Below are 21,094 nucleotides of genomic sequence, written 5' to 3'. Positions count from 1 at the left end.
TGACTTAAGGAAGGCTTTATACTTTTGCTTGTACATTTGCATATATTGGTATCTTATGATAAAAGCATATAAACAGGTAGAAAGACAAAAAAAACATACAAAAAACCCACTAGCCTATAAGATTGGTGTCAGATTGTTAATGTAATTTTTTTTCTCCCTTCATCAGGTTCACTGCTCGGCCTCTTGTGGAGACCATCTTTGAAAGGGGAATGGCCACTTGCTTTGCATATGGACAAACTGGAAGTGGGAAAACCCATGTATGTATTCAGCCTTGTCACACTCTTACACTGGTTATGGCTTATGATGAAAATTGCTGGTACCCCTCGTTTAATGAAGGAAAAAACCACAATGGTCAGAGAAATAACTTGAATCTGACTAAAGTAATAATAAAAAAAAAAACATCTATGAAAATGAATAAATGAAAATCAGACATTGCTTTTCAGCCCTGCTTCCACAGAATTCTTTAAAAAAATGAAACTCATGAAATAGGCCTGGACAGAAATGATGGTACCCCTGAAAATAATGTGACAAAAGGAACATGTTATATCAAAGTGTATCCACTAGTTAGCATCACAGGTGTCTACAATCTTGTAATCAGTCAGTGGGCCTGTATATAGGGCTACAGATACTCGCTGTGCGGTTTGGTGACATGGTGTGTACCACACTCAATATGGACCAGAGGAAGCAAAAGAAAGAGTTGGCTTAGGAGAGTAGAAAGAAAATTATAGACAAGCATGTTAAAGGTAAAAGTTATAAGACCATCTCCAAGCAACTTAATGTTCCTGTGACTACAGTTGCACATATTATTCAGAAATTTAAGATCCATGGGACTGTAGCCAACCTCCCTGGACGTGGCGACAGGAGGAAAATTGATGACAGAGCAAAGAGACGAATAATACGAATGGTAACAAAAGAGCCCAGAAAAACTTCGAAAGAGATTAAAGGTGAACTTCAAACTAGAGGAACATCAGTGTCAGATCGCACCATCCGTCGTTGGGAGACGACCAAGGAGGACACCATTGTTGAAAAAAAAAAAATCATAAAAAAGCCAAGACTGCAATTTGTCAAACTACATCTTGACAAGCCACAAAGCTTCTGGGAGAATGTCCTATGGAGACATGAGACAAAAATGGCGCATCAGCTCTATGTTCACTGATGGAATAATGAAGCATATCAAGAAAAGAACACTGTCCCTACTGTGAAACATGGAGGAGGCTCTGTTATGTTCTGAGGATGCTTTGCTGCATCTGGCACAGGCTGTCTTGAATCTGTGCAGGTTACAATGAAATCTCAAGACTATCGAGGAATCCTAGTCTCTCTATGTGCTGCCCAGTGTCACAGCTTGGTCTCAGTCGCAGGTCATGGGTCTTGCAACAGGAAAATGACCCAAAACACACAGCTAAAAACACCCAAGAATGGCTAAGAGGAAAACATTGCACTATTCTGAAGTGGCTTCTATAAGCCATGACCTAAATCCTATTGAGCATCTTTGGAAAGAGCGGAAACATGCCGTCTGGAAAAGGCAACCTTCACACACGAGACAACTGGAGCAGTTTGCTCTTGAGGAGCGGCCAAAATACCTGTGGAGAGGTGCAGAAGTCTCATTGATCGTTACAGGAGTCTTTTCATTGCAGTGATTGCCTCAAAAGGTTGTGCAACAAAATATTAAGTTAATGGTACCATCATTTGTGTCCAGGTCGATTTTGAGTTTTATTTTCTGTGGAAGCATGGTTGAAAAGCAATGTCTGACTTTCATTTGTTCATTTTCATAGATTTTTTTATTTATTATTACTTTTGTCATATTCAAGTTATTTCTGACCACGAGTGTCCATCATGTACGTTTGTCACATTTAATTATGACCACGTGTGTACGTCTTCCTTGTTTAGGATACAGACCATTTCTTCAACTGCTCATCACAAAAGGAAATAGGCCATTAAAGAATAACTATTGTTTTTATCTAATTAGCCTCGAGTCATTTTGTATTTTTCATTTTCTTCGGCGCTCCATTGGGAGACCCAGACGATTGGGTGTATAGCACTGCCTCCGGAGGCCACACAAAGCATTACACTAAAAAGTGTAAGGCCCCTCCCCTTCTGGCTATACACCCCCAGTGGGATCACTGGCTCACCAGTTTTCAAGCTTTGTGCGAAGGAGGTCAGACATCCACGCATAGCTCCACTGTTTAGTCAGCAGTAGCTGCTGACTATATCGGATGGAAGAAAAGAGGGCCCATATAGGGTCCCCAGCATGCTCCCTTCTCACCCCACTTGCGGTTTGTAAGGTTGAGGTACCCATTGCGGGTACGGAGGCTGGAGCCCACATGCTGCTTTCCTTCCCCATCCCCCTGAGGGGCTCTGTGGAAGTGGGATCTTACCGGCCCCCAAACCCTGAGGCCGGGCTCCATCCACAGACCCAGAGACCCTGCTGGAGGAGCTGAGTACAGTCAGGGACAAGGCCCTGCAACGTTCAGGTACTCTGTGTCCCCGCACAGACAGGCCACGCACACTTCAGGCTTGCTGGGTGTGCTAGTGCGCCGGGGGCATTAGCGCTGCGCGCTCGGGTTAGAGTCACTGCAGCTTAGCTGAGTGATTTTATGTCTTGGGAACTACCGCGCCGGCCGCTCCGGGAGCGGCGGCGCGGCTGGGACTTGTAGTGCGCCGGGGACTCGCGCTGCCCGCGCTTTTACGGCGGCAGCGCTCATAAATCCAGTCCCCGGCTTTTGCGGCCTAGCTCTGCTTCGTTCCCGCCCCCACCCTGTCAATCAGGGAAAGGGAGAGACGCTGTTCTATAGTCAGCGCCGAGGGCTGGAGTCTTATTTACATACTCCAGCCCTCTCACTGAGCACAGTGGGGACGCAAGTTTCCCGCTCTTGGTCTCAACACGCCCAGGGCCCGCCCCTCTCCACAGGACGCCGGCAGCCATTCCTGCATGCAGTCTGGCTGGAGAACGGACACAGGCTCTGGGGGACTCAGACAAGGGACTCTGGCGACCACACACCCGCGTTTATGCGGGCGGTAAGCTGCACATAAGTGCTGGCCCCACTAGTGCCACAGTGTTATTTGGTGCATTTTTTCCCTGTACCATATATATTTATATTGCACTGTACAGTCGCTTCTTGGCTTATACCCTACATTGCTCTGAGGAGACAACAACATGTCATCCGCAAAACGCAAGGGTGCCAAGGCACAGGCGGTATGCACTGCTTGTGCCGCATGTGGGGCTAATCTACCGGCAGGTTCCAATGACCCCCATTGTGTGCAATGTTCAATCCCTGTGCCACTTCGGCAGCCAGAGTCTATGGTAGTAGTGGCCCAGGCAGAGACGCCTGTGAACCCTGCCCCGGTGACGGGGACAGAATTTGCAGTTTTTGCTGATAAGATGTCTGTGACTATGACAAAAATCCTGGAAACCTTGCAGTCCAGGCCAGTTACTCAGACCACGGACACTGCTGTGTCTATGCCCCCCGGTCCCCCTCAGTTGGAACTAATCCGTACTTCAGGGGGGTCCCAGGCATCACAGGCTGAAGACTCTGACTCGGATGACAGTCCCAGGCAGCCTAAGCGGGCTCGCTGGGAAAGACCCTCGACGTCATCACACTGGTCAGGGTCTCAGCGAGACGAGGCTCTGTATGAGGAGACAGAGGTGGGTGATCAGGAATCTAATCCTGACACCGCTCTCAATCTAGATACCCCTGATGGTGACGCTATGGTAAATGACCTTATAGCGGCCATCAATAGACTGTTGGATATTTCTCCCCCAGCCCCTTCAGCAGAGGAGGCAGCTGCACAGCAGGAGAAGTTCCATTTCCGGTATCCCAAGCGTAAATTGAGTACTTTTCTGGACCACTCTGACTTCAGAGAATCAGTCCAGAAACATCATGCTTATCCAGACAAGTGTTTCTCCAAACGTCTTAAGGATACACGTTATCCCTTTCCCCCTGACGTGGTCAAACGCTGGACCCAGTGTCCAAAGGTGGACCCCCCAATCTCCAGGCTTGCGGCTAGATCCATAGTTGCAGTGGAAGATGGGGCTTCACTTAAAGATGCCAATGACAGACAGATGGACCTTTGGTTAAAGTCTGTCTATGAAGCTATCGGCGCGTCGTTTGCTCCAGCATTCGCGGCCGTGTGGGCACTCCAAGCTATTTCAGCTGGTCTGGCACAGGTGGACTCTATCATACGTCCAGCAGTGCCGCGAGTAGCGTCCCTAACCTCGCAAATGTCTGCGTTTGCGACTTACGCTATCAACGCTGTCCTGGACTCTACGAGCCGTACCTCAATGGCGTCTGCCAACTCTGTGGTTTTGCGCAGAGCCTTGTGGTTAAAGGAATGGAAAGCAGATTCTGCTTCCAAGAAATGTTTAACCAGCTTGCCACTATCTGGAGACAGACTGTTTGGTGAGCAATTGGCTGAGATCATTAAACAGTCCAAGGGTAAGGACTCCTCCTTACCCCAGCCCAGATCAAGCAAACCTCAACAGAGGAAGTGGCAGTCGAGGTTTCGGTCCTTTCGAGGCTCGGGCAAGCCCCAATTCTCCTCGTCCAAAGGGACTCAGAAGGAGCAAAGGAGCTCAGATGCCTGGCGGGCTCACTCACGCCCCAAGAAAGCAACCGGAGGAACCGCTTCCAAGCCGGCTGCCTCATGACTTTCGGCCTCCTCTCTCCGCATCCTCGGTCGGTGGCAGGCTCTCCCACTTTTGCGACATTTGGCTGCCACAGGTCAAGGACCGGTGGGTAACAGACATTCTGTCTCACGGGTACAGGATAGAGTTCAGTTCTCGTCCTCCGCCTCGGTTCTTCAGAACTTCCCCACATCCCGACCGCGCAGATGCCCTTCTGCAGGCGGTGGGCTCTCTAAGAGCAGAAGGAGTGGTGATCCCTGTTCCTCTTCCGGAACAAGGGCAAGGTTTTTACTCCAATCTCTTTGTGGTGCCAAAAAAGGACGGCTCATTCCGTCCTGTTCTGGACCTAAAGCTGCTCAACAAGCATGTGAACGCCAGGCGGTTCCGGATGGAATCCCTCCGCTCCGTCATTGCCTCAATGTCTCAAGGAGATTTCCTTGCATCGATAGACATCAAAGATGCTTATCTCCACGTGCCGATTGCTACAGAGCACCAACGCTTTCTACGTTTCGTGATAGGAGACGACCATCTTCAATTCGTAGCTCTGCCATTTGGTCTGGCGACAGCCCCACGGGTTTTCACCAAGGTCATGGCGGCAGTGGTAGCAATCTTGCACTCTCAGGGACACTCGGTGATCCCTTACTTAGACGATCTGCTTGTAAAAGCACCCTCTCAAGAGGCATGCCAACTCAGCCTGAATGTTGCGCTGGAGACTCTCCAGACTTTCGGGTGGATCATCAACTTTTCAAAGTCCAATCTGGCACCGACCCAATCACTAACGTATCTTGGCATGGAGTTTCATACTCTCTCAGCGATAGTGAAGCTTCCGCTGGACAAGCAGCGGTCACTACAGACAGGGGTGCAGTCTCTCCTTCAAGGTCAGTCGCACCCCTTAAGGCGCCTCATGCACTTCCTGGGGAAGATGGTGGCAGCAATGGAGGCAGTCCCGTTTGCGCAGTTTCATCTGCGCCCACTTCAGTGGGACATTCTCCGCCAATGGGACGGGAAGTCAACATCCCTGGACAGGGAAGTCTCCCTTTCCCAGACGGCCAAGGACTCTCTGCAATGGTGGCTTCTTCCCACCTCATTATCACAGGGAAGATCCTTCCTACCCCCATCCTGGGCAGTAGTCACGACAGACGCGAGTCTGTCAGGGTGGGGAGCAGTTTTTCTCCACCACAGGGCTCAGGGTACGTGGACTCAGCAGGAGTCCACCCTTCAGATCAATGTTCTGGAAATCAGGGCAGTGTATCTGGCCCTACTAGCTTTCCAGCAGTGGCTGGAAGGAAAGCAGATCCGAATTCAGTCGGACAACTCCACAGCGGTGGCATACATCAACCACCAGGGAGGGACACGCAGTCGGCAAGCCTTCCAGGAAGTCCGGCGGATTCTGATGTGGGTGGAGGACAGAGCATCCACCATATCCGCGGTTCACATCCCGGGCGTGGAAAACTGGGAAGCAGACTTCCTCAGTCGCCAGGGTATGGACGCAGGGGAGTGGTCCCTTCACCCGGACGTGTTTCAGGAAATCTGTTGCCGCTGGGGGGTGCCGGACGTCGACTTAATGGCGTCTCGGCACAACAACAAGGTCCCGACTTTCATGGCGCGGTCTCGCGATCAAAGTGCTCTGGCGGTAGACGCTTTGGTGCAAGATTGGTCGCAGTTCCGGCTCCCTTATGTGTTTCCACCTCTGGCACTCCTGCCCAGAGTGCTACGCAAGATCAGATCCGATTGCAGCCGCGTCATACTCGTCGCTCCAGACTGGCCGAGGAGGTCGTGGTACCCGGATCTGTGGCATCTCACGGTCGGCCAACCGTGGGCACTACCAGACCGACCAGACTTACTGTCCCAAGGGCCGTTTTTCCATCGGAATTCTGCGGCCCTGAACCTGACTGTGTGGCCATTGAGTCCTGGATCCTAGCGTCTTCAGGATTATCCCAAGGGGTCGTGGCCACCATGAGACAGGCTAGGAAGCCCGCGTCTGCTAAGATCTACCACAGAACGTGGAAGATATTCTTATCCTGGTGCTCTGCTCAGGGAGTGTCTCCCTGGCCATTTGCATTGCCGACTTTTCTTTCTTTCCTGCAATCTGGGTTAGAAAAAGGTTTGTCGCTCGGCTCCCTTAAAGGGCAAGTCTCGGCGCTATCCGTCTTTTCTTCAGCGCTCTATTGGGAGACCCAGACGATTGGGGTATAGCTACTGCCCTCCGGAGGCCACACAAAGCACTACACTAAAAAGTGCAAGGCCCCTCCCCTTCTGGCTATACCCCCCCGTGGTATCACGGGTTCTCCAGTTTTCAAGCTTTGTGCGAAGGAGGTCAGACATCCACGCATAGCTCCACAGATTTTAGTCAGCAGTAGCTGCTGACTATTTCGGATGGAAGAAAAGAGGGCCCATATAGGGCCCCCAGCATGCTCCCTTCTCACCCGTTGATGGTGTTGTAAGGTTGAGGTACCTATTGCTGGTACGGAGGCTGGAGCCCACATGCTGCTTTCCTTCCACATCCCCCTGGGGGGCTCTGAGGAAGTGGGATCCTGCCGGCCTCAAAGCTCTGACGCCGGGCTCCATCCACAGACCCATTTGAACCTGCTGGATACGGAGCTGGAGTACCGTTCAGGGACATGGCCCTGCACCATTACAGGTACTCTGTGTCCCCGGACACACAGGCACAGCACACTCCAGACTTGCTGGGTGTGCTAGTGCGCCGGGGACAGTAAAGGGTTACAGTCACTGCAGCTTTGCTGAGTGACTTTGTGTATTGGGAACTACCGCGCCGGACGCTCCGGGAGCGGCGGCGCGGCTGGGACTTGTAGTTCGCCGGGGACTGGGCGCCGACCGCGCTTTTACGGCGGCGGCGCTTATAAATCCAGTCCCCGGCTTCTGCGGCCTAGTGCCGCTTCGTTCCCGCCCCCTCCCTGTCACTCAGGGAAGGGGACAGACGCTGAGCAATCAGCAGCGCCGAGGGCTGGAGCTTTATTTACATGCTCCAGCCCTCTCACTGCACACTGTCGGACGCCGGATTCCCGCTCTGACTTGGGGCACGCCCACGGCCCGCCCCTCCTCACACGAGCTGGGGAAGACGCCGGCAGCCATTACTGCAGTCCGAGCTCGGACTTTCGGCAACCAGGCAGGACGGTGGCGACCATACACCCGCTTATAGGCGGGCGGTAAGCGGCACACATAGTGCTGACCCCAATATATACTGCAGTGTGTACATGTGTATTTTAACTGCATAGGTCGCTATATGCCCGCTTGGAGAGCGACACATCAGCAGCAGGAAAGCAGGTGTGCTAAGGCACAGGCTTTCTAGGCTGCTTGTATTGCACGTACTGAAGTGTTCATTTGTATTTATGCTTGTATGCTATACATTGCACTGTACAGTCGCTGGTCTTAGCTATATTCTCCTGGAATGGCTAGACTACAGCAGCAGAAAACAAAGGGTGCTGGGGCACAGGTTTTTTTCTATGCTGCTTGTATTGCATGGGCTGCAGTGTGCATTTGTACTTGTGCTTGTATGCTATACATTGCACTGTATGGTCACTCTTCTGGGCTATATTCCCCTAGATGACTAGTCTACAGCAGCAGAAGAGCAGAGGTGCCAGGGCACAGGCTTCTATGCTGCTTGTATTGCTTGTGCTGCAGTGTTCATTTGTACTTTATGCTTGTATGCTATACATTGCACTGTACGGTCACCAATCTTGGCTATATACTTCTAGATGGCTAGTCGGCAGCGGCAAAAAAGCAACACAGATTTTCAGTGCTGTTTTTACTACATGGGATGCTGTTCATGACACCGTCCCATTGTGTGCATGCTCCCCGGTAGCACTTCGTCTGCCGGGGTCTCTAGCACTTCGTCTGCCGGGGTCTCTACTAGTCGTGGCCAAAGAAACCACCTGTCATCCCTGTCCAAGGACAGGGACGGAGTTGCAGTTTCGACAGATATATTGTCATAAGATAGAGACTTGCAGTCCAGACAGGCCATGGGCAATCTTCCTGACCAACCTCATTTGGAGGGGGGGTCCCAGGAGGACTCTCTGTATGATAAGGCAGCTCTCCAGGACTTTGATCCTGACATCGCTATCAATCCGGATACACCGGATGGTAACGCCATACGGAATGATCCTATAGCGTCCATCAATGGAAGGTTGGATCTTTCTCCCTCAGCTCCCCCAGTGGAGGAGTCAGCTTCACAGCAGGAGAAGTCCCTTTTCAGTATCTCAAACGGATATTGAGTATTTTTCTGGCCACGCTGACTTCAGAGAAGCAGTCCAGAAACACCACGCTTACCAGATAAGCGTCTTCTCCAAACGTTTTTAAGATACACGTTATCCCTTTTCCCCTGACGTGGTTAAGCGCTGGACCCAGGGTCCAAAGGTGGATTCTCCAATCTCCAGGCTTGCGTCTAGAGCCATAGTTGCACTGGAGATGGAGCTTCACTTAAAGATGCCATTCACAGACAGATGGACTCTGGTTGAAATCTGTCTAGGAGGCTATCGGCGTGTCGGTTGCTCCGGCATTCACAGCCGTATAGGCAACCTAACCTTTTCAGCTGTTCTTGCGCAGCTGGCCTTGAGCACATGTACATCTGTACCGCAGAGGCGTCCGTAACCCCGCAATGTCTGCACTGCGACTTACCCTATTAATGCTGTCCTAAAAGTACAGTCGAGGTTTCGGTCCTTCCCAAGCTCGGGCAGGTCCCAATTGTCCTCGTGCAAAAGGGCTACAAAACCTCAGACGGGCTCAGATTCCGGCCGGGCTCAATCACGCCCAAGGAAGGCAGCCGGAGGAACCGTTACCAAGGCGGTCTCCTCATGACTCTCAGCTCTCTCTCTCCGCATCCGCGGTTGATGGCAGACTCCCCCGCCTTTGGCGACATTTAGCTGCCACAGGTCACAGACCGGTGGGTGACGGACATTGTGCTCACGTGCACAGGACAGTGTTCTGTTCTCGTCCTCCGACTCCATTCTTCAGAACGGCCCCACTTCCCCACCGAGCAGATGCCCTGCTGCAGGCGGTGGACGCTCTAAGAGCAGAAGGAGTGGTGATCCCTGTCCCCCCTCAGGAACGAGGGCGAGGGTTTGTACTCCAATCTCTTTGTGGCTCCAAAAAAGGACGGCTCCTTCCGTCCTGTTCTGGACCAAAAACTGCTCAACAAGCATGCGAACGCCAGGCGGTTCCGGATGGAATCCCTCCGATCCGTCATTACCTCAATGTCTCGAGGAGACTTCCTTGCCTCAACAGACATCAAAGATGCCTATCTCCACGTGCCAATTGCTACGGAGCACCAACGTTTTCTACGTTTTGTGATAGGAGACGACCATCTTCAGTTCGTAGCTCTGCCATTCGGTCTGGCGACAGCCCCACGGGTGTTCACCAAGGTCATGGCAGCAGTGGTAGCAGTCTTGCACTCTCAGGGACACCCGGTGATCCCTTACTTGGACGATCTACTCGTCAAAGCACCCTCCCTCGAGGCATGACAACGCAGCCTGAATGTTACGCTGGAGACTCTCCAGACTTTCGGGTGGATCATCAATTTGGCAAGGTCAAATCTGTCACCGACTCAATCACTAACGTATCTCGGCATGGAGTTTCACACTCTATCAGCGATAGTGAAGCTTCCGCTGAACAAGCAGCGTTCACTGCAAACAGAGGTGCAGTCTCTCCTTCAAGGCCAGTCGCACCCCTTAAGGCGCCTCATGCACTTCCTAGGGAAGATGGTGGCAGCCATGGAGGCAGTTCCCTTTGCGCAGTTTCATCTGCGCCAACTGCAAGGGGACATTCTCCGCCAATGGGACGGGCAGTCAACCTCTCTGGACAGGAAAGTCTCCCTTTCCCAGACGGCCAAGGACTCTCTGCAATGGTGGCTTATTCCCACCTCATTGTCACAGTGAAGATCCTTCCTACCCCCATCCTGGGCAGTGGTCACGACAGATACGAGTCTGTCAGGGTGGGGAGCAGTTTGTCTCCGCCACAGGGCTCAGGGGACGTGGACTCAGCAGGAGTCCACCCTTCAGATCAATGTTCTGGAACTCGGGGCAGGGTATCTTACCCTACTAGCTTTCCAGCAGTGGCTAGAAAGAGAGCAGATCCGAATCCAGTCGGACAACTCCACAGCGGTGGCATACATCAACCACCAAGGAGGGACGCGCAGTCGGCAAGCCTTCCAGGAAGTCCGGCGAATCCTCATGTGGGTGGAGGACACATCATCCACCATATCCGCAGTTCACATCCCGGGCGTAGAAAACTGGGAAGCGGGCTTCCTCAGTCGCCAGGGTATGGACGCAGGGGAATGGTCCCTTCACCCGGACGTGTTTCAGGAAATCTGTCGCCGCTGGGGGGTGCCGGACGTCGACCTAATGGCGTCTCGGCACAACAACAAGGTCCCGGCATTTATGGCACGATCGCGCGATCACAGAGCTCTGGCGGCAGACGCCTTAGTGCAAGATTGGTCGCAGTTCCGGCTCACATATGTGTTTCCACCTCTGGCACTCTTGCCCAGAGTACTGCGCAAAAAATCAGATCCGATTGCAGCCGCGTCATACTCGTCGCCCCAGTCTGGCCGAGGAGATCGTGGTACCCGGATCTGTGGCATCTCACGGTCGGCCGACCGTGGTCGCTACCAGGCCGGCCAGACTTACTGTCCCAAGGGCCGTTTTTCCATCGGAATTCTGCGGCCCTGAACCTGACTGTGTGGCCATTGAGTCCTGGATCCTAGCGTCTTCAGGATTATCCCAAGGGGTCGTTGCCACCATGAAACAGGCTAGGAAGTCCACCTCTGCTAAGATCTACCACAGAACGTGGAAGATTTTCTTAACCTGGTGCTCGGCTCAGGGAGTGTCTCCCTGGCCATTTGCATTGCCTACTTTTCTTTCCTTCCTGCAATCGGGGTTAGAAAAGGGCTTGTCGCTCGGCTCCCTTAAGGGGGAAGTCTCGGCACTATCCGTGTTTTTTCAGAAGCGTCTAGCACGTCTTTCTAAGGTGCGCACGTTCCTACAGGGGGTCTGTCCTATCGTACCCCCGTACAAGCGGCCGTTAGATCCATGGGATCTCAACAGGGTATTAGTTGCTCTCCAGAAGCCGCCTTTCGAGCCTCTGAAGGAAGTTTCCTTTCTCGCCTGTCACAGAAGGTGGCGTTTCTCGTTGCGATCACATCGCTTCGGCGAGTGTCTGAGCTGGCAGCTCTGTCATCCAAGGCTCCCTTCCTGGTGTTCCACCAGGACAAGGTAGTGCTGCGCCCCATTCCGGAGTTTCTCCCTAAGGTCGTATCCTCATTTCATCTTAATCAGGATATATCCTTGCCTTTCTTTTGTCCTCATCCGGTTCACCGGTATGAAAAGGACTTACGTTTGTTAGATCTGGTGAGAGCACTCAGAATCTACATTTCCCGCACGGCGCCCATGCGCCGTTCCGATGCACTTTTTGTCCTTGTCGCTTGTCCGCGCAAGGGGTTGCAGGCTTCTAAAGCCACCCTGGCTCGATGGATCAAAGAACCTATTCTAGAGGCCTACCGTTCTGCGGGGCTTCCGGTTCCTTCAGGGCTAAAAGCCCACTCAACCAGAGCCGTGGGTGCGTCCTGGGCATTACGACACCAGGCTTCGGCTCAACAAGTGTGCCAGGCAGCTACCTGGTACAGTCTGCACACTTTCACCAAACATTATCAGGTGCATACCTATGCTTCGGCGGATGCCAGCTTAGGTAGAAGAGTCCTGCAGGCGGCAGTGACATCCCCGTAGGGGAGGGCTGTTTTGCAGCTCTAACATGAGGTATCTCTTTACCCACCCAGGGACAGCTTTTGGACGTCCCAATCGTCTGGGTCTCCCAATAGAGCGCTGAAGAAGAAGGGAATTTTGTTACTTACCGTAAATTCCTTTTCTTCTAGCTCTTATTGGGAGACCCAGCACCCGCCCTGTTGTCCTTCGGGATTTTTTTGTTGTTTGCGGGTACACATGTTGTTCATGTTGAACGGTTTTTCAGTTCTCCGACGTTATTCGGAGTTAATTTGTTTAAACCAGTTATTGGCTTCCTCCTTCTTGCTTTGGCACTAAAATTGGAGAACCCGTGATACCACGGGGGGGTATAGCCAGAAGGGGAGGGGCCTTGCACTTTTTAGTGTAGTGCTTTGTGTGGCCTCCGGAGGGCAGTAGCTATACCCCAATCGTCTGGGTCTCCCAATAAGAGCTAGAAGAAAAGGAATTTACGGTAAGTAACAAAATTCCCTTCTTTTCAGAAGCGTCTAGCACGACTTTCTAAGGTGCGCACGTTCCTGCAGGGGGTTTGTCATATCGTACCCCCGTACAAGCGGCCGTTAGATCCATGGGATCTGAACAGGGTACTAGTTGCCCTCCAGAAGCCGCCTTTCGAGCCTCTGAGGGATGTTTCACTTTCTCGACTATCACAGAAAGTGGCTTTTCTGGTAGCGATCACATCTCTTCGGAGAGTGTCTGAGCTAGCAGCGCTGTCATCCAAGGCTCCTTTCCTGGTCTTCCACCAGGACAAGGTAGTGCTGCGCCCCATTCAGGAGTTTCTCCCTAAGGTGGTATCCTCTTTTCATCTAAATCAGGATATCTCCTTGCCTTCCTTTTGTCCTCATGCAGTTCATCGGTATGAGAAGGATTTACATTTGTTAGATCTGGTGAGAGCACTCAGAATCTACATTTCCCGCACGGCGCCCCTGCGCCGTTCCGATGCACTCTTTGTCCTTGTCGCTGGTAAGCGCAAAGGGTCGCAGGCTTCCAAAGCCACCCTGGCTCGATGGATCAAAGAACCAATTCTTGAAGCCTACCGTTCTGCTGGGCTTCCGGTTCCATCAGGGCTGAAGGCCCATTCTACCAGAGCCGTGGGTGCGTCCTGGGCATTACGACACCAGGCTACGGCTCAACAGGTGTGCCAGGCAGCTACCTGGTCGAGTCTGCACACTTTCACCAAACATTATCAGGTGCATACCTATGCTTCGGCGGACGCCAGCCTAGGTAGAAGAGTCCTGCAGGTGGCAGTTGCCTCCCCGTAGGGGAGGGCTGTCTTTGCAGCTCTAACATGAGGTATTTCTTTACCCACCCAGGGACAGCTTTTGGACGTCCCAATCGTCTGGGTCTCCCAATGGAGCGCCGAAGAAGAAGGGAATTTTGTTACTTACCGTAAATTCCTTTTCTTCTAGCTCCTATTGGGAGACCCAGCACCCGCCCTGTTGTCCTTCGGGATTTTTGGTTGTTTTTCGGGTCCACATGTTGTTCATGTTGAATGGTTTTCAGTTCTCCGATGTTACTTCGGAGTGAATTTGTTTAAACCAGTTATTGGCTTTCCTCCTTCTTGCTTTTGCACTAAAACTGGTGAGCCAGTGATCCCACGGGGGGTGTATAGCCAGAAGGGGAGGGGCCTTACACTTTTTAGTGTAATGCTTTGTGTGGCCTCCGGAGGCAGTGCTATACACCCAATCGTCTGGGTCTCCCAATAGGAGCTAGAAGAAAAGGAATTTACGGTAAGTAACAAAATTCCCTTCTTTAGTGATTTACTTTATTACCATTTTGCTCCTTTCTCTCCTGAACATCATGCCTCTGTGCTGCTTCAATGCCCAGTTTGTGCTTCTTTAGAAGCTGCTTTCAGCTGCTGCTCAGCCAGATCTGTGCTCTACACTTACATTTAGTGTAGGGACTTTCTCTCTCTGGGTATCCCCAGACACGGGGCTTCCAAAGTAGCAGGAGATGGGTCTGCAGCGTTGTGTTTAGGAGAGAAGAAAGCAAAATCAGGTAATAAAGTATGTTACAAAAAAAAAAATACCTTATTTTCCGGCTTATAAGACGTCTGGGCATATAAGACGACCCCCAACTTTTCCAGTTAAAATATAGAGTTTGGGATATATCGTATATACTCGAGTATAAGCCGACCCGAGTAATGTGCCCGTTGTTTTGTAATGCCCCTGCTGTAATGTCCCCATTGTACAGTAATGTCCCCTGCTGTAATGCCCCCTGCAGTAATGTTCCCATAGTTTAATAATGTCCTCCTGCTGGCTCCCCCCTTGTCCCCTATTATGCCGTAGTTTACACACTTTAAAAGATGTTCTCACCTGTCCTCTGTTCCCGCGGTGCCTCTTTGCAGTCTGCAGACACATAGACCCCTCCGTGATAGCGTCCAGTGCATAGAGCGCTGATAGCAGCAGTGGCCCTGTGTATTGGACGCAATCATGGAGGGGTACTTCTTGTGGACCACAGGCACATAGACCCCTCCATGATTGCGTCCAATACACAGTGCCGCCGCTGCTGTCGGTGCTTTACTGCAGCTTAATTCTTTGTGGCGCCGTAAAGCATTCAACTGCAGTAAAGTCATGACGACATTCTGCAGCGGCCGCTATCATGGAGGGGTCTATGTGCCTACGGACTGCAAGAAGCAGCTGAAGGCACCGCGGGAACTGAGGACAGGTGAGAATATCTTTTTATTGTGTATAAAGCCATGACTGCACCGTACAGTGCCGTAGAGATGACACCCGGCGTATAAGACGACCCCCGACTTTTGAGAAGATTTTTAGGGGTTAAAAAGTCATCTTATACGCTGGAAAATACGGTATCTTTGCAATACCTGAAGGATAACTAAATAAAAAGTTGAATGACTCTGTAAAGTCTTTTCTCTCTTCGAATTCATTGGAACGAGTGAGATATAACAGGGAATCTGTCTGAGGTATCCACTGGGATATTTCCCCCTGCCCTCATCAGCTACGCTCCATTATAGTGTGATCTTCAGCTATATAGACGTTATTGGAACATATTATGTATTCTTTCTATGGCTCTTGTTAAATACACAGGATTTGTGTCTTGTATGGAAAACTAAATTATTTTTTCTTCCTTGATTTCCATTACAGACCATGGGTGGTGATTTCTCTGGAAAGAATCAAGACTGTTCAAAAGGAATCTACGCTCTTGCAGGTACATCATCAAATAGGAAATTACTTATCTCATGTTTCATCTTCCATGGATACTGACCTATAATGGGATCAGGATACAAGAATCTGTTTATGTAAAGTTCCTTTTTACAAGAGCTGATAATCCACAAATTAGCGTTCTTAAATACTCATTCCTGATCAGCGGCCATGTATGTTTGGAGCCAATCGGACAAAAAATTGGCAAAAAACTTGTTCGTTGGCTGATTGAATAAATTATGCCGGCTTTTACAGGTTAACATCTCTGACCGGGAGAAAAAACAATTTTAACAGTTGTAAGTGGTTCATAAAATTGAGCGGAGTTTTGGTGCAGTCTTTATTCATTTTTAGACCCCCGAATATGCAGTTTGCAGCCTGGTGCTTGCGTCAGATGTTTCACTTGTGGGAGTGTCTCTCCAAGTAATACAGGCTGGATGCAGACCTTCCTGCATCAGCACAGCCTCCATCCTGCACTCATTTCCTGCTCATGTTGCTTTCCTTCTTAGCTGCAGTCTGTTTTCTGCTCCTGTTCAGACTGTAAATGATTCCTTTCTTCAGCGCTCTATTGGGAGACCCAGACGATTGGGGTATAGCTACTGCCCTCCGGAGGCCACACAAAGCACTACACTAAAAAGTGTAAGGCCCCTCCCCTTCTGGCTATACCCCCCCCGTGGTGTCACGGGTTCTCCAGTTTTCAAGCTTTGTGCGAAGGAGGTCAGACATCCATGCATAGCTCCACAGATTTTAGTCAGCAGTAGCTGCTGACTATTTCGGATGGAAGAAAAGAGGGCCCATATAGGGCTCCCAGCATGCTCCCTTCTCACCCGTTGATGGTGTTGTAAGGTTGAGGTACCTATTGCTGGTACGGAGGCTGGAGCCCACATGCTGCTTTCCTTCCACATCCCCCTGAGGGGCTCTGAGGAAGTGGGATCCTGCCGGCCTCAAAGCTCTGACGCCGGGCTCCATCCACAGACCCATTTGAACCTGCTGGATACGGAGCTGGAGTACCGTTCAGGGACATGGCCCTGCACCATTACAGGTACTCTGTGTCCCCGTACACACAGGCACAGCACACTCCAGACTTGCTGGGTGTGCTAGTGCGCCGGGGACAGTAATGGGTTACAGTCACTGCAGCTTTGCTGAGTGACTTTGTGTTTTGGGAACTACCGCGCCGGACGCTCCGGGAGCGGCGGCGCGGCTGGGACTTGTAGTTCGCCGGGGACTGGGCGCCGACCGCACTTTTACGGCGGCGGCGCTTATAAATCCAGTCCCCGGCTTCTGCGGCCTAGTGCCGCTTCGTTCCCGCCCCCTCCCTGTCACTCAGGGAAGGGGACAGGCGCTGAGCAATCAGCAGCGCCGAGGGCTGGAGCCTTTTTACATGCTCCAGCCCTCTCACTGCACACTGTCGGACGCCGGATTCCCGCTCTGCCTTGGGGGCACGCCCACGGCCCGCCCCTCCTCACACGAGCTGGGGAAGAAGCCGGCAGCCATTACTGCAGTCCGAGCTCGGACTTTCGGCAACCAGGCAGGACGGTGGCGATCATACACCCGCTTATAGGCGGGCGGTAAGCGGCACACATAGTGCTGACCACAATATAACTGCAGTGTGTACATGTGTTGTTTTTAACTACATAGGTCGCTATATGCCCGCTTGGGGAGCGACACATCAGCAGCAGGAAAGCAGGTGTGCTAAGGCACAGGCTTTCTAGGCTGCTTGTATTGTACGACTGAGGTGTTCATTTGTGTTTATGCTTATATGCTATACATTGCACTGTACAGTCGCTGGTCTTAGCTATATTCTCCTGGAATGGCTAGACTACAGCAGCAGAAAACCAAGGGTGCTGGGGCACAGGTTTTTTTTTTTTTTTTTTTTTCTATGCTGCTTGTATTGCATGGGCTGCAGTGTGCATTTGTACTTGTGCTTGTATGCTATACATTGCACTGTATGGTCACTCTTCTGGGCCATATTCCCCTAGATGACTAGTCTACAGCAGCAGAAGAGCTGGGGTGCCAGGGCACAGGCTTCTATGCTGCTTGTATTGCATGTGCTGCAGTGTTCATTCGTACTTGTGCTTGTATGCTATACATTGCACTGTAGGGTCACTCTTCTGGGCTATATTCCCCTAGATGACTAGTATACAGCAGCAGAAGAGCAGGGGTGCCAGGGCACAGGCTTCTATGCTGCTTGTATTGCTTGTGCTGCAGTGGTCATTTGTACTTTATGCCTGTATGCTATACATTGCACTGTACGGTCACCAATCTTGGCTATATACTTCTAGATAGCTAGTCGGCAGCGGCAAAAAAGCAACACAGATTTTCAGTGCTGTTTTTACTACATGGGAGGCTGTTCATGACACCGTCCCATTGTGTGCAGGCTCCCCTGTAGCACGTCGTCTGCCGGGGTCTCTAGCACTTCGTCTGCCGGGGTCTCTACTAGTTGTGGCCAAAGAAACCACCTGTCAACCCTGTCCATGGACAGGGACGGAGTAGTCATAATATACAGACTTGCAGTCCAGACAGGCCATGGGCAATCTACTTGACCAAAAGGCAGCTCTTCAGGGCTTTGATACTGACATCGCTCTCAATCCGGATACACCGGGTGGTAACGCCATACGGAATGATCCTATACCGTCCATCAATGGAAGGTTGGATCTTTCTCCCTCAGCTCCCCCAGTGGAGATAGGAGACGAACAGGAGAAGTCCCTTTTCAGTATCTCAGACAGATATTGAGTATTTTTCTGGCCACGCTGACTTCAGAGAAGCAGTCCAGGAACACCACGCTTACCAGATAAGCGTTTTCTCCAAAAGTTTTTAGGATACACGTTATCCCTTTTCCCCTGACGTGGTCAGCGCTGGACCCAGGGTCCAAAGGTGGATTCTCCAATCTCCAGGCTTGCATCTAGGGCCATAGTTGCACTGGAGATGGGGCTTCACTTAAAGATGCCATTCACAGACAGATGGACTCTGGTTGAAATCTGTCTAGGAAGCTATCGGCGTGTCGGTTGCTCCGGCATCCACAGCCGTATAGGCAACCTAACCTTTTCAGCTGTTCTTGCGCAGCTGGCCTTGAGCACAGGGACATCTGTACCGCAGAGGCGTCCGTAACCCCGCAATGTCTGCACTGCGACTTACCCTGTTAATACTGTCCTAAAAGTACAGTCGAGGTTTCGGTCTTTCCCAAGCTCCGGCAGGTCCCAATTGTCCTCGTGCAAAAGGGCTACAAAACCTCAGACGGGCTCAGATTCCGGCCGGGCTCAATCACGCCCAAGGAAGGCAGTCGGAGGAACCGCTACCAAGGCGGTCTCCTCAGGACTCTCAGCTCTCTCTCTCTCTCCGCATCCGCGGTTGATGGCAGACTCCCCCGCCTTTGGCGACATTTAGCTGCCACAGGTCACAGACCGTTACGGACATTGTGCTCACGTGCACAGGACAGTGTTCTGTTCTCGTCCTCCGACTCCATTCTTCAGAACGGCCCCACCCCCCACCGAGCAGATGCCCTGCTGCAGGCGGTGGACGCTCTAAGAGCAGAAGGAGTGGTGATCCCTGTCCCCCCTCAGGAAGAGGGCGAGGGTTTGTACTCCAATCTCTTTGTGGCTCCAAAAAAGGACGGTTCCTTCCGTCCTGTTCTGGTCCTGAAACTGCTCAACGAGCATGCGAACGCCAGGCGGTTCCGGATGGGATCCCTCCGATCCGTCATTGCCTCAATGTCTCGAGGAGACTTCCTTGCCTCAACAGACATCAAAGATGCCTATCTCCACGTGCCAATTGCTACGGAGCACCAACGTTTTCTACGTTTTGTGATAGGAGACGAACATCTTCAGTTCGTAGCTCTGCCATTCAGTCTGGCGACAGCCCCACGGGTGTTCACCAAGGTCATGGCAGCAGTGGTAGCAGTCTTGCACTCTCAGGGACACCCGGTGATCCCATACTTGGACGATCTACTCGTCAAAGCACCCTCCCTCGAGGCATGCCAACGCAGCCTGAATGTTACGCTGGAGACTCTCCAGACTTTCGGGTGGATCATCAATTTGGCAAGGTCAAATCTGTCTCCGACTCAATCACTAACGTATCTCGGCATGGAGTTTCATACTCTATCAGCAATAGTGAAGCTTCCGCTGAACAAGCAGCGTTCACTGCAGACAGAGGTGCAGTCTCTCCTTCAAGGCCAGTCGCACCCTTAAGGCGCCTCATGCACTTCCTAAGGAAGATGGTGGCAGCCATCGAGGCAGTTCTCTTTGCGCAGTTTCATCTGCGTCAACGGCAATGGGACATTCTCCGCCAATGGGACGGGCAGTCAACCTCCCTGGACAGGGAAGTCTCCCTTTCCCAGACGGCCGAGGACTCTCTGCAATAGTGGCTTATTCCCACCTCATTGTCATAGCCCCCATCCTGGGCAGTGGTCACGACAGATACGAGTCTGTCAGGGTGGGGAGCAGTTTGTCTCCGCCACATGGCTCAGGGGACGTGGACTCAGCAGGAGTCCACCCTTCAGATCGATGTTCTGGAAATCGGGGCAGGGTATCTTACCCTATTAGCTTTCCAGAAGTGGCTAGAAAGAGAGCAGATCCGAATCCAGTCGGACATCTCCACAGCGGTGGCATACATCAACCACCAAGAAGGGACGCGCAGTCAGCAAACCTTCCAGGAAGTCCGGCGAATCCTCATGTGGGTGGAGGACACAGCATCCACCATATCCGCAGTTCACATCCCGGGCGTAGAAAACTGGGAAGCAGACTTCCTCAGTCGCCAGGGTATGGACGCGGGGGAATGGTCCCTTCACCCGGACGTGTTTCAGGAAATCTGTTGCCGCTGGGGGGTGCCGGACGTCGACCTAATGGCGTCTCGGCACACCAACAAAGTCTCGGCATTTATGGCACGATCGCGCGATCACAGAGCTCTGGCGGCAGACGCCTTAGTGCAAGATTGGTCGCAGTTCCGGCTCACATATGTGTTTCCACCTCTGGCACTCTTGCCCAGAGTACTGCGCAAAAATCAGATCCGATTGCGGCCGCGTCATACTCGTCGCACCAGACTGGCCGAGGAGATCGTGGTACCCGGATCTGTGGCATCTCACGGTCGGCCGACCGTGGTCACTACCAGACCGACCAGACTTACTGTCCCAAGGGCCGTTTTCTCCATCGGAATTCTGCGGCCCTGAATCTGACTGTGTGGCCTTTGTGTCCTGGATCCTAGCGTATTCAGGATTATCCCAAGGGGTCGTTGCCACCATGAGACAGGCTAGGAAGCCCACGTCTGCTAAGATCTACCACAGAACGTGGAAGATTTTCTTAATCTGGTGCTCTACTCAGGGAGTGTCTCCCTGGCCATTTGCATTGCCTACTTTTCTTTCCTTCCTACAATAGGAGTTAGAAAAGGGCTTGTCGCTCGACTCCCTCAAAGGGCAAGTCTCAGCACTATCTGTGTTTTTTCAGAAGCGTCTAGCACGTCTTTCTAAGGTGCGCACGTTCCCGCAGGGGGTTTGTCATATCGTACCCCCGTACAAGCGGCCGTTAGATCCATGGGATCTGAACAGGGTTCTAGTTGCTCTCAAGAAGCCGCCTTTCGAG

General features: G+C 51.9%; 1 protein-coding gene across 4 annotated transcripts in view; it reads left to right on the top strand.

Moving 5' to 3' along the window:
• KIF2A (kinesin family member 2A) overlaps positions 1-21,094 on the top strand; it is a 186,389-nt gene that overhangs the window by 77,126 nt on the left and 88,169 nt on the right. For all 4 annotated transcript variants that reach the window (XM_075326312.1, XM_075326303.1, XM_075326328.1 and 1 more), the window contains exons 10-11: positions 167-257; positions 15,471-15,534. In XM_075326312.1, coding sequence (XP_075182427.1) covers positions 167-257; positions 15,471-15,534 — 155 coding nt within the window. The remainder of the gene's footprint in view (positions 1-166; positions 258-15,470; positions 15,535-21,094) is intronic.

This window comes from Anomaloglossus baeobatrachus, chromosome 1 (genome assembly GCF_048569485.1).
Source record: "Anomaloglossus baeobatrachus isolate aAnoBae1 chromosome 1, aAnoBae1.hap1, whole genome shotgun sequence".
In the NCBI taxonomy this organism is placed as follows: Eukaryota; Metazoa; Chordata; class Amphibia; order Anura; family Aromobatidae; genus Anomaloglossus; species Anomaloglossus baeobatrachus.
This window is presented reverse-complemented; position numbering and strand designations above follow the sequence as displayed.